This window comes from Mesocricetus auratus, unplaced genomic scaffold (genome assembly GCF_017639785.1).
Source record: "Mesocricetus auratus isolate SY011 unplaced genomic scaffold, BCM_Maur_2.0 Super-Scaffold_100003, whole genome shotgun sequence".
NCBI lineage: Eukaryota > Metazoa > Chordata > Mammalia > Rodentia > Cricetidae > Mesocricetus > Mesocricetus auratus.
In genome coordinates this window covers 42,946,705-42,959,719 of record NW_024429188.1, presented here as the reverse complement: position 1 = coordinate 42,959,719, position 13,015 = coordinate 42,946,705, and the positions used below count along the sequence as shown (strand labels likewise).

Here is a 13,015-nt window from a genome sequence, read left to right as displayed (position 1 = left end):
ATATTTTATTTTCACATTTTTAATGCATAGTAATATCTTTCTTCATGTAAGTAATCTGCTTGTGTTTCAGGGACTATTCAGGCCTCTGTGTTGAAATGACAAACTTAAGAAAAAAGTACTGTGAGCAACAGCAACTCTTAACACAGGTATAAGTTGTTTTTCTAAAGGAGTCTTTGTTTTTCTTTTCTAGAAATTATTTTTATTTGATGGCACTCTGTGCATAAATGTAAAATATTTACAATATAAAGTCATTCGAAATCCAAATTATTATTCAGTTATAGTTGTACTTTCTAGAACCTCTCAAAACTTTGTTTTACTATTGATTTCTCCAAATATTAAGAACGGTGTCACAGTTATAATAGTCTGTTATTTTCAGGTACTCCATTTTATCTTTGATTTGATGAATGAAAACCATCCAGTACTAAAAAAGAGGAAAAGGTGAGTTTGCTGACTCTGCAAGTCCTACAGAGGCGCCTTTATTCTCTTGTCTAGTTCTGAACACGCCATAATGCATGGATTAAGTATGTACCACCAGAGAACAAAAATACCTGCTAAGGAAAACAAAACATATCATTGTCCAGCAGTAAACCCACTGTCTTAGTTAGGGCTTTATTGCTGTAAAGAGACAACATGACCGTGGCAACTCCTATAAAGCAAACATTTAATTAGGGCTGGTTTACAGTTCAGAGGTTTAATCTATTATCATTATGGGGGAACATGGCAGTGTACAGGCTGACACGGTGCTAGAGAAGGAGCTGAGAGCTTCACATCTTGATCCACAGGAAGCAGAAGGAAAAACTGTTTGCCACACTGTGTGTAGCTTAAGCATATAAGACTTCCACCCACCTCCACCATAATACACTTCCTCCAACAGGGCCACACCTACTCCAACAAGGCCACACCTCCTCATAGTGCCACACTCTATGGACCAAGCATTCAAACACTTGAATCTATGGTGACTGTTCCTATTAAAAATGCCACACTCATTATGAAAATAGAATACCTGTTGACTACAAACCATTCAAATCTTTCTCCTTAAGAACCAATTGTATTCCAGGCATTGGTGGCGCACACCTTTAATCCCAGCACTCGGGAGGCAGAGGCAATCGGATTTCTGTGATTTCAAGACATGTGTGGTCTACAGAGTCAGTTCCAGGACAGCCTCCAAAACAATACAGAGAAACCGTGTCTCAAAAATCCAACAAAAAAGAACCAATTGTATTAGGAAGCAAATTAACACTTATAGCACTGTGTGAACTAATATATTAGTGATTGTATTGTGAATGGGAGTAGACATAAAAATAATAAATCATACTGGGACTAGTTGTTAGCCTTAGGTTGCTATGCAGGAAATAAAAAAGTGGAACATTACAAAAAGAGAAATGATTAAAGAAAAAAAGAACAAAAAAGAAAGGATATGGTTTGGGGTTAAAGATGTAGTCAAAAAGAAGACAATAAATATGCACTCAAACAAGGTATAACAGTGTCATTTCTCTTGAGGTTGAGCCATTGCGACCAGGTAAACCAGGCTAGGCTATGTTCTTTGGAAGAGGTAAAAGAATAAGGCAAGTGTACAAAGAAATGAGTGGATGTGAAGAATACAAGATATGAACAGTGGAGGACCAAGCTGGCCTGCTATATTGCCCTGAATACTATTTAAATAAGGAAAAATGCGGGCCCAGTGAAGATCTGCCACAAGCTTACATTCTTACCTCACTGGATGGCTGACAGTGGTACTGAAGTCTGTAATTGAAGATTTCTATTTAAATCTTGTAATAATCTTGTGGTGTATGGTGATTGTTTTATAGTTACATAATTCCTTATTTCAGTTTGTATTCTACTTGAGAAAGAATATTTCCGTTTTCCTGATAATATGCAGTTAATTATTTCAGTATAGAATCATATATTCATAACTTATTTCAAGTATTATAATCCTTATTAAAATATATCCATTAATATATCCAGACATCATTATGGTCAATATTTACTTTGAACATAATAAAACGTCACAGGCTTTATCTGTCTTTTGTCTTCCCCAGCTCTTGAATCAGGTATAATTTAAGGAGCTTTTACTCTTTGCTTTAGTTTTAGATTACAAGTTGTACTAAAAGGTGTAAACATTTTGGAAGATGGCTAACAGACCACTGACTCTTTTAAGCGATCTCTCACTTAAATGTGCAGTGCCCTTTACCTCTGATACCAAGACTTACAGCACTAATTTCTAATGGGATTCATTATGTCAAAGGATGACTAAAACGTAGATTTTACATAACACAACTGACTGACCACTGCAACATTAATATAGCTTAAGCCATTAAATCTGTGTGTCTCATTGCAGATCATTATCACTGCTATCTGGAGTTTCAGATTCTGAATGGGATCGTCAGTATATGCATATTCCAGATGACAAGAAGAAAGAAGCTGTAAGATTTTGAAGTAAAATGGTGGCGGTGGATGAGATAAAAACAAACATTAGTCCGGGCATTGGTGGCACACACCTTTAATCCCAGCCCTCAGCAAGCAGAAGCAGGTGGATCTCTGTGATTTGTAGGGTAGCCTCATTTCAGGACAGGCTCCAAATACAGAGAAACCGTGTCTTGAAAAACCAAAAAAAAATTTATTTGTCAGTAAATTTTATAATTCTAGTTTCCATTATTTTCATATAATTGTTAAATAGTTTGAATGGTAATTGCATCAATTATGATCCAAGAAATACTAGTTATATACTAGGAGCATAGTCAGCTCTCATTTTCTCTAATCTTTGTATTTAGATGGAGATATTAAAAGATGGTTATGAACTTGTTGAAGACAAATATAAAAGTCTCCTTGATAGAGTCGTACCAATTTTTAAAGAATCCAAAAAGTTAATTTCATCTGTAGACAAGCCAAGTGGAGATGATGGGTAAGCAGATTTGTGGGCAATATATTTATAATGAAGCATTATACTGGTTATACATTAGCAAATTATTATTCTTCTGTAATTATTTATTATATAGTAGTACTTGAAGCCGTTTAAATGCTTACTCCCCTACATAAAAAACAAAAATACTTACAAAGCAGTTTGACCTGGATTTTATTACTGCAGAACAGAACATTCACAACAGGATATATATTTGAAATTCTTGTTGAAAAATTTATTTATAAAAAAGAAATAAGTAAGTTAAATGATTTAAGATAAACCTCATTGGTAAAGTAATTCTTGGCACATGGAAGTCCCTAGGTTGAATGACTCAGCACTGCAAAAAATAAACCCATACACATTACAAATTTAATAACTGTAATGAATACATATTTTTTAAAAATGGCATAAAAGATGAGATTTTCAGGGACTAGCGAAGTAATTCAGGAGTGTTGAGAGGGCCTTATGTCCAATAAGACTCCCTTTGGTTACCACCAAAGTGTGGGTGCCACTATGACTTGGAGCATTTTTAATACATGGGTTATTTGTAAAATTATTAGATTTTTACTCAATATTTAGTAAGAATATTTGTGAGGTTTTTTGTATGCTATTATTAAGACTGTTTTATTGTGGGAGACATATTGAAGTTTTTTGTTTAAACATTTGAAACATGAAATTCTTAGAAATTTGTTTAGACTTTTTGTTTTTGAAACAGTTTATGTAGCCTTGTAATCTTGACTGTTCTACACTTCACTATGTATCTACAATCAGAAATCTGCCTGCTTCTTCCTTCCAAGTACTGAGATTAAAAGCATGCTCCACTATGCCTAGCCTTGTTTAGATATTTAGATGAATGGAAAACCAGATGCAGAATTACAAGTCTGGCACAGGAAGAAACGAGTTTTATAAAAGAATGTCTAGCAAAAGGACTCTAGAGGGAAAAGTCTTCTAGTGACTATTTGGAGACAGATATTTATAAAACAACTTAAGGAAATATCAAAAGACACCCAAGAGTAGAATATTTTTGTGGCAGTGATATATTTGGGGCATAGCTGTGGGCCTGGGTATCCTAGACCTAGGAATTCAAAAGATATTAGCAAGCTGCTAAGTCACCTGTGTCTAAAAAATGTGTTTAAGGCCAAAATAATAATAATTGTCATATTTTTAGATAATTTAGATTTAGAATTATAACAGTAGTTCCTGAATTAAATTTTTGTACCGCGCACACACACACACACACACACACACACACACACACACACAGTATCTTAAAGGCAACTTCATGAAAGCCACCTCAGTAGTGATTTGTCATGTCTGCCTAATGAACAGGGGTAAATAGTCCTAACAGTAGGCACATCTCAAAATGAATACATTTATGGCCTCTAGAGATAAATTAGAAAGCTCTCAAGTATCTACAACTGTACAAATTTACCTCAAAGTTGAATTGATAATTTAACTTCTTAGGTTCAATGTATAGGTGTTTAAATATTTGAGAGCTTTCTAATTGTCAAACCAGAAAATGTTAAAATATTGTTACTGATCCAATTTGATTAATATATATGAGAATTTTTATAAAATGTATGTGTATGGGTATTTGCCTGCACCTATGTCTGTGCACCAATTGTCTCTCTGGTTGCCATGGATATCAGAAGGTGGCCTTGGATTGCCTAGAACGGAAGTTACAGACCATTGTGAACCAATATATCAGTGATGGGAATTGAACTCAGCTTTTCTGAAAGAAGAGGTTAACAGTGATCCATCCTTCCACCTACTGCTTATTCTACTGGAAAGAAATCATTAATCCTATGATGAAATTAACCTCTGCTGTAATTATACACGCATCAGGGGAAATTTAAATTTGCAGTGTAGCTTTTGTATCTTTCCCTTGATATAAGTTTAAATATAACTTGTTATATAATATAATAATCAAAGGACTATTTTGTTTTGCCTTTATATTTCCTCTTTAAATGACAAGAAAATATTCCCCATACTTGTTTCTCAATTAAAATAGAGGTGACACAGTATAGTGCTTGAATTTATTCATAAATGGTATTCTACTGTTTGTATATATATTTTACTTATCTACTCATTGGTTAATTGAAACAAAGTGGACATAAGTTATATGTGTATATATAAGCTATACAATTTCTCCACTTAAATTATTGCCACTATTTATAGTGAAGTTACTAGGTTTTAATTTGCCATCATAATTCCTTATGAGAGTATTTTCATTATTCCAATATGGTTTTTCATTCCCATTTGTAAGACTTATTTTGTAGCCCTAAAATTGAAATTTGACTGTTCTGGACACTTCATATCAATAATATCATAAAAGTAAACTTCCGTGTTTGGTTTATTTCTCTTACCATGTTTCCAAGGTTCACTTATTCTTCATCGAGGATTAATAGTTTATTTTTATTGATAAATAATAATTTGATCTGTCACTATGTTTGACCATTTTCTCATATGTTATTTAAATGAAATTAAAGGAGAACACATTATAAATTCTTTGATCTGAGTATTGAAAATCTGCTGATACAATATCAATAGATATACTATAGCCCATGGGATTTAAACTCTTGCAACATAATATTTTTCTGCACTGTTTTTCAGAAAAGACCCTAATGTATCAGTTCCAGATATACCTACAAATGAAGATTCACTGACCATTCAGTTGGATTTGACCATACCATTTTTACAAGAACAAATAACTAAAAAATCTTTTGAACAAGAGCCTAAGGATATGCCTTTGCAATTAGAGCTTTCTCCTCAGGATTCAGTTTTGATGGAAGATAAGTCAGACAATCTATGTAACAATATAATTAACAGGTATTCAGTGTCTTCCACCTTTAATCTACGTGTACGTTTACATAGTTTTGAAAAAATGTTTAATAGTATGCTGAAAGAAGCAAGATGTGATTAAAGAAACATTTCCCTTAGGTACCTCAATTCCTGACATTATCATGCTTCTCATGCATTACAGATACACTCAGATAATGCATTTAGTGTTTCTCCTCTGTTACAAAAATGAGAACCCAACATTGTTAGTGTAAAATACTCAATTCTATACCCAATATTAGCTCTGAAATTAGAGTGAAACTTCCTGCTTGGAACAGAACTATAAGAAAAAGGAGAAATATCTTCATTTCCTGAAACTTGAAGCTTGTGTATACTTCAGCAAAAATACTAGTAAATTGGAGCCACAAAGGCACCATTGTCAGCATATCGCTGTCCTGAGGATGTCTGCCTGAGTTTCACCTTCATCAGCAGTGCTTACAATAATCTGTTTGCATGTTTTATCATCTTAGATTTCATTTTTCCTCATTACAGGCTCACAATCATTGCCCAATCTCAGGAGGACAAAGATCACATGTAGTCCTTGTAGGCCTAATATACCCCCAAAGAACTTCCTCAGCTTGATCCTGAACCTCAGTGAAGAGTCTTAGATATGTGAATAAAGTAACACCTCTAGACATCAAAATAATCTACCTTTTAGGGCACTGACTCTCACCAGAACCTAACTAACCGTGACAAAAACAGTGTTGATTGGGATGCTTATTTTGAGTTGTTTTAACATAGATGGACTTGGCCAATACAGCTAAGTCCAAGATTTACCAGATTAAGAAAGATATAGGCCAGGCGGTGGTGGCGCATGCCTTTAATCCCAGCACTCAGGAGGCAGAGGCAGGTAGATCTCTGTGAGTTCGAGGCCAGGCTGGACTGACAGCCTCCAAAACAATACAGAGAAACCCTGTCTCATAAAACCAAAAAAAAAAAAAGAAAGATATAAAGAGGACCAAGGCTGCCTATGATATTGGCCTACAAGAATTTTATAGGCTCCTGAAGTCAAGTTGAGTAGCCATATTGATAACAATAATTGATAGAAATGTAAATGTTTCTCACAATACATGGTTTTTCTAATTAATGATGAAATGAAGTCAAGAGCCTCAGAACTCCTGATCAAAAGTAAAATGTGTATAATGCTTTTGATTACTGACAGCTGCTTATGTGAGTGCCCCACACACTCAAGACTATGGGCTCTCATCTTTTTGATTTGTTAGTTTGTTTTTGGTTTTGCAAGACAGGGTTTTTTGTGTAACAGCTCTGGCTGGCCTGAAACTCACTATGTAGACCAGGCTGACCTTGTACTCAGGGATCACCTGCCTGAGACTACTGAGTGCTGGGATTAAAGGAGTGTGCCACCACTACCTGGAGACTCTTATCTTTTGATGAAATTCAGACTGGACATTCTTCTTAAGAGGAATCAAGTCTAAGCCTAAATTTGAATATATGCAATTTCATAAATGTGAAGATCTTCTAGGTATTCTTGGTCACCTAGTTTATTGCTGAGGTGCCTTAGATCTTACTCTTCTGAGTCAGCAATTTTATTTTGTACCAAATGTGCAAAAACTCTTATTCTATGGCTATTGTCATTTTTCTTGGGTTGAAAAGTACTTCCTATTTAGAAAGAGAATAATGTGGTCTTTTTCTCTCATCTTTTTCTGGAGCTTGTTAGGTTGAAAACTCTAATTTTACTGAGAAGTAGGCTACTCTGAGTTATAACTGGTAAATAATATACTGAAATCTTCCAGCAGTAGGCTTTATACTCTGCAAGTGAGATATCTATAGCTAAAAAGTGAAATATTGGTTTATGGTTTCTTAGTTGAGAATTCAGCATAATCTTTTCACCTTATTGTCTGCTGGATTTCTCAAAGATTGGTTCTTTTTCCAACAATATTTAATTTATTTGATTTCTATATAGTTTGCCTATTTTAAAATTATTTTTCATTTCACATACCAACCACAGTTCCCCTTCTCCAGCCCCCGACATCCCTCCTTCCCATCCCATCTGCTTCTCAGAGGACATAAGACCTTCCTTGGGGAGTCAGCAAAGTCTGGCATACTAAGATGAAGCAGGACCAAGTCCCTCTCCTTTTGTTGTCTTATTGTTCTAGCTAGAACTTCAGGTACCATATTGAATAGATATGCAGAGAGTGGACAGCCTTGTCTTGTTCCTGATTTTATCGTGATCACTTTGAGTTTCCATTTAGTTTGATGTTGGATGGTGGCTTGCTGTATATTACCTTTATTATGTTTAGGTATGTTCCTTGTACCCCTTGTCTCTCTCTCCAAGACCTTTATCACAAAGGAGTGTTAGATTTTTGTCAAAGACTTTTTCAGCATCGAATAAGATGATTAGAAATGAAAAGAGAGACATAACAACAGGCACTGAGGAAATCTATAGAATCATTAAGTCATACTTTGAAAACCTATGCTCGACAAAATTGGAAAATTTCAAAGAAATGAACAATTTTCTGGAAAGGTACCACATACCAAAATTCAATCAGGACCAGATAAACTATTTAAATAGACCTATAACCCCCAAGGAAGTAGATGCAGTCATAAAAGATCTCCCAACAAAAAAAAGTCCAGGGCTAGATGGTTTCAATGCAGAATTCTAAAATAATTTTTTTAAAAAAGCTAACACCAATGCTCCTAAGTTGTTCCACACAATAGAAACAGAAGGAACATTGCCAAGTAAGAGGCAACAGTTACCCTGATACCCATACCACACAAAGATGCAACTAAGAAAGAGAATTATAGACCAATCTCCCTCATGAACATTGGCACAAAAATACTTAATAAAATACTGGCAAATTGAATCCTATAACATATCAAAAATTAGCCACCATAATCAAGTAGGCTTTATCCTAGAGATTCAGGATATGAAAATCTGTCAATGTAGTCTAGCATACAAATAAACTGAAAGATTGCTTTTATAGAAGTAAGAATATCATGATTTGCATCCACCTTTGTTACCTGTCTCTGTGTTTCTCATTGAAGGGATCATACTGAAGGAAATTTGGGAGAGCCAAATTCATTACTCTCTAGGATGGCAGTGAATTGTGACCTTGATGATTTCAGTGAGGTAAGCTTAACCAACTCAAATTTGTGAATTTCCTGCATTTGTATTGATTGCTCGAAAAGTAGAATGATATATGCAAATCAGCACTGATAATATCAGACCTAGGACTTAAGAATATTTGTGCTTTTAGCTGAGCATTTCTAATTTACTATATTTTATATTTGCCTAGTTTTCTGAAATAATTATGTTTCTCTTCCTTATAGTACCATCACAAGTTGTCTTTACATTGTTTCCCTTTTCCTAGTAACTTAAAATATTAAACATTAAAGTATTTCCTTATATAATATTATGATGTTTTGTGATTTTATGTATTCATCATTCCTTTTCTTTTCACAGTGTCTTTCAGTGCTGTACAAAATTTCCATAAGAGCTATATGTTTATATGTTTATTTATAATATGTCATTGCTGTTAGAGGATTTTCCTTGTAATTTCTTTTCAGGCAGCCTGTTATGAACTTCCTATTTTGATGACAGACACCCCCGAAAGTTTACTTGATATCGATATGACAGAAACCAATGTAAGATCTATGCCTTGTCTCTTTATTCCTTTTGACACATCATCTATTTGTAATTTACTCGTGAATCTTGCCACATTATATTATTAGCAGAAAAATCTTTTCAGTTAAGTGAATATTTAAGATGCCTTAAGGTATACTATTTATAATCTCTCATGGACATAGTCACACTATTTTAAGTGCCTTAAGGGTGATTAATTACAAAGCCTATCCAGCATAACGTGTTTTCAAGATTTTAATACATTAAGGTACTTATAACATTAGAAACCCATTTATTCAAGTACAAATACTTTGTTCCCACCTTTACAAAATAAGTACTGACAATAAATAATTGGCAAGCTTAATACATTATCATAAATACTTCTAGTACACACACATATAATTCCAGATAATTGGATGCTGATGCAAGGGAATCTCTTGAGTTCAGGAATTCAAGGCCAGCCTAGACAATATAGTAAGAACTTATCTCAAAAAATTGATACAGGCTCCCATATGGTATTTTCATACACATTTCATCTTGAAATTCTCTCTGCCACCCTCCCCTCACATTTCTCAATTTCTCTTTTTTCTGCTTGCCCTATTTGTCCCTATATTCCCCTTCTGCTTTGTTCTATTGCCTTCTCCATCCTGATTCCTTAAAGCCACTGTTTTCCATTGTAATGAACCCCTTTCTAGTTTCTTGACCTTTATCAATATTTACTTCTATTATGATATATATATTTAACAGTTAGAGGTTAGGATCCACATATGAGAAAATCACGTGGGATTTAGTGTTCTGGGCTTAAGTTACTTTGTTTAACAGAATCTTTTCCAGTTATATCTACTGTCCTATAAATTTAATTATTCTTTATGACACAGGTAATTATTAAGAAACAACTCAAGCCTAAATAGCTCAGTTGGGAGAGCGTTAGACTGAAGAAACAACTCAGTCATGGGGGAATGAGGCAGGACTGAATTAGTAAGACTGCCTTAGCATTAGTATCATCATATGATCCATTATTTACTCATTAAAAAATTACTATAGAATCCCACACCTTTCTCTTCTGCTATAACTTTATAATTATGGGTGAAAATATCTCACAAAAGAAAAACATGCATTTTATTCTATAACATGGCCAAATATCTAATCATTAAATGCACTAATGCATTATTATTTGATAGTTACCCAGATTTTATCAAAGGAAATCCTGGAATTTTGACTTGAATTAATTGGGTTAGGAAATGACCATAGTTATTGCTATAAATTAAAAGAGAAATAAAAAAGAATAGGACATCCAATTTTTGAAAAATGTCTTTATTCAAATCTTCCTTTGCCAGGTGTGCACACCTTTAATCCCAGTGCTTGGGAAACAGAGGCAAGCGGATCTCTGTGAGTTTGAGGCACCCTGGTCTACAGAATGAGTTCCAGGACAGCCAGAGCTACACAGAGAAACCTTGTCTCAAAACAAACAAAAATCTTCCTTGCCGAGTGAGAGTGGGTACATGGAAGGAATTAGAGGGGTGGAAGCTGAGAGAGGCTGGAGGGAAATAAGTGATGTAATTCTATGTTAATTAAAATGTACAAAATAATAAAATGAATTTTTAAAAAATCTTTCTCACTTGCCTACAAATAGTAATAAAGCACAATTCCCCCTATATTTGTATATATTTACAGGTATTTATCTTAACTTAGTAATATGTTACTTTTGTTGTGGTTTTAAGACAAAATAAAACCCTATTCTCTCAGGATGATTTCTCCAATTAGGGAAGCTGTATAGGTGGGACCATTATTTTTTACCATTGTTCTGTAATGGTGCTAGACCTTGAGGCAATTCATTCTTGTTATATTGTTTAGACAGAAATGACTTGAAAGAAGTATTATTTCCTTTTTGCCAGGCATAATAGGCATATTTGGTGAGTCTCGTTATTAACATTCAAACATGCATGTTTGAAAACATTCTACACTATGTTTGCTTCTGTCTTGTACAATAAATATTAGTGGATATTAGTTCAAGTTAAATGGAAAATAGACCTACATGGTATAGTTTTCTGTAGATGTACTGTGATTTGTTCTTTTTTCTTCTGTCTAAACAGCAGTTAGGAAGGAAAATTATACTTTAAAAAACATGATAAGGGAAAATGTACTTTTCTTAACTTATTAATCTATCAAAAATATGCTTCTTTGGGTACAGAGAATTGAAGCTACAGCCTCATATTTGCAAAACACACTAGACAGTCGCAACCTCAAGGGATAGATTTTATCTCAGTCATTTAATTTTATCACTAAAAATGACTTATTGATAAGGACTCTAGTGTTTTCTCTTTGTATCCAGATTCTAAGTCTAATGAAAAATGAAGGAGAAAGAAGTCTGCTTGAAACCAGTGAGGAAAAAGGTACAAAAGAATATTTTTAGAATGATCAAAAAATGTATGTCCTAGAGCCAGGCTCACAACTGATTGGCCATATGACATCCAGCAAACCATTTGACATCTGAAAGCCCTAGTCAACGCTTGTGTAAACTACTTTTCTTGTTTCCTAAGTTACTTTAAATATGATTATATATATGAAAGTACCCTGATAATGACTCTATTAACTTAAGGGAGACTATATCATTATGTGGCTGATTTTAAGACAAAATACCATGACCAAACATGACAAGGATGTGGTATAATTTTGTACTCTTCACATGACATTGAAAGTTCTTTTTCAGAAAATAAGTCCTTTGTTGTTTACTAGGCCTAGTCATTCACAGTCAGCCTTCTATTTTATGAGTAGTGTAGTCTACCATATTTATGTTCTTGTGGTTAATGCCTCCTTAATTCCAAACATGTATTTGAATGGAACTAGATATCTTTTTCCATACAGAAGCACCAAAACACTGTAGAGTATAACTCAGAAGAGTGGAAAGATAACAGTTAATGTCTTCCATGAAGCCTTTAACAGTGTAAGACTTGTGAATTATACTTTGTTGTAAATCTTCTGCTCCTACATCACATGTAATAAAGCACTGTCTCTCCACAGACAAAAATATGACACAATGCATGGAAAACAACCAGTCTTTACTATTAGATGGGACCCCAATATGTGATTTTGGAGAAAATCTTCAAGAATCTAATGACCTCTTTTTAGATAACCTGAAGAACCCATCAAATGTCATATCAGCTTTGTGTGATCATAATTATGTAAGCGTCAATATTTCTGCTACACAAGAAAATACTGCAAATGCTATTGAAAATGTTGTTCCCCAGTTGTCTATGGAATCAACTGAGGAATCTAATGCATTCCCATTTATTTTTCTCAATCCTGTTCCTCATATTTTTTGAAGAGCATATTAAGCTCAATCTTCTATTAGAAGTTATTTTGAGCCTCAAAGAATCTCACTTCCTGCTGGGAAATAGATATTCCACGGATGTTTGCTAGTATATTTATCTTCATTTTGTACCTTCTGCAACTTGAAAAATATGTTAAAATTACTGCTTCCCAGTATCAAGAAAGGCTTTGGCAACTAGGATGAAATGCAAACCTCAAAAGTATAAGGAATACATCCAAATTTTAAAATAACAAGAAGTTTTTAATTTTAAACCATTAATATTCTGATACCTTATTTGTGACTAAAACAGAGATTAGTGTTATTGCATTTTTCTAATTAGCAAATTTCTTCCAAAGCTACCTTTTGTTTATAGCAAAGAAGCAGT

The 13,015-nt window shown here is 34.0% G+C and overlaps 1 protein-coding gene across 1 annotated transcript in view; it reads left to right on the top strand.

Annotated features, from left to right (window-relative positions):
- The window catches only part of LOC101837990 (heat shock factor protein 3-like), a 62,349-nt gene extending 49,706 nt beyond the window's left edge, over positions 1-12,643 (top strand). The window contains exons 5-12 of the mRNA XM_005081149.1: positions 71-146; positions 377-438; positions 2,339-2,423; positions 2,772-2,902; positions 5,513-5,728; positions 8,744-8,828; positions 11,653-11,713; positions 12,342-12,643. Coding sequence (XP_005081206.1) covers positions 71-146; positions 377-438; positions 2,339-2,423; positions 2,772-2,902; positions 5,513-5,728; positions 8,744-8,828; positions 11,653-11,713; positions 12,342-12,643 — 1,018 coding nt within the window. The remainder of the gene's footprint in view (positions 1-70; positions 147-376; positions 439-2,338; positions 2,424-2,771; positions 2,903-5,512; positions 5,729-8,743; positions 8,829-11,652; positions 11,714-12,341) is intronic.
- Positions 12,644-13,015: the final 372 nt, after the last annotated feature.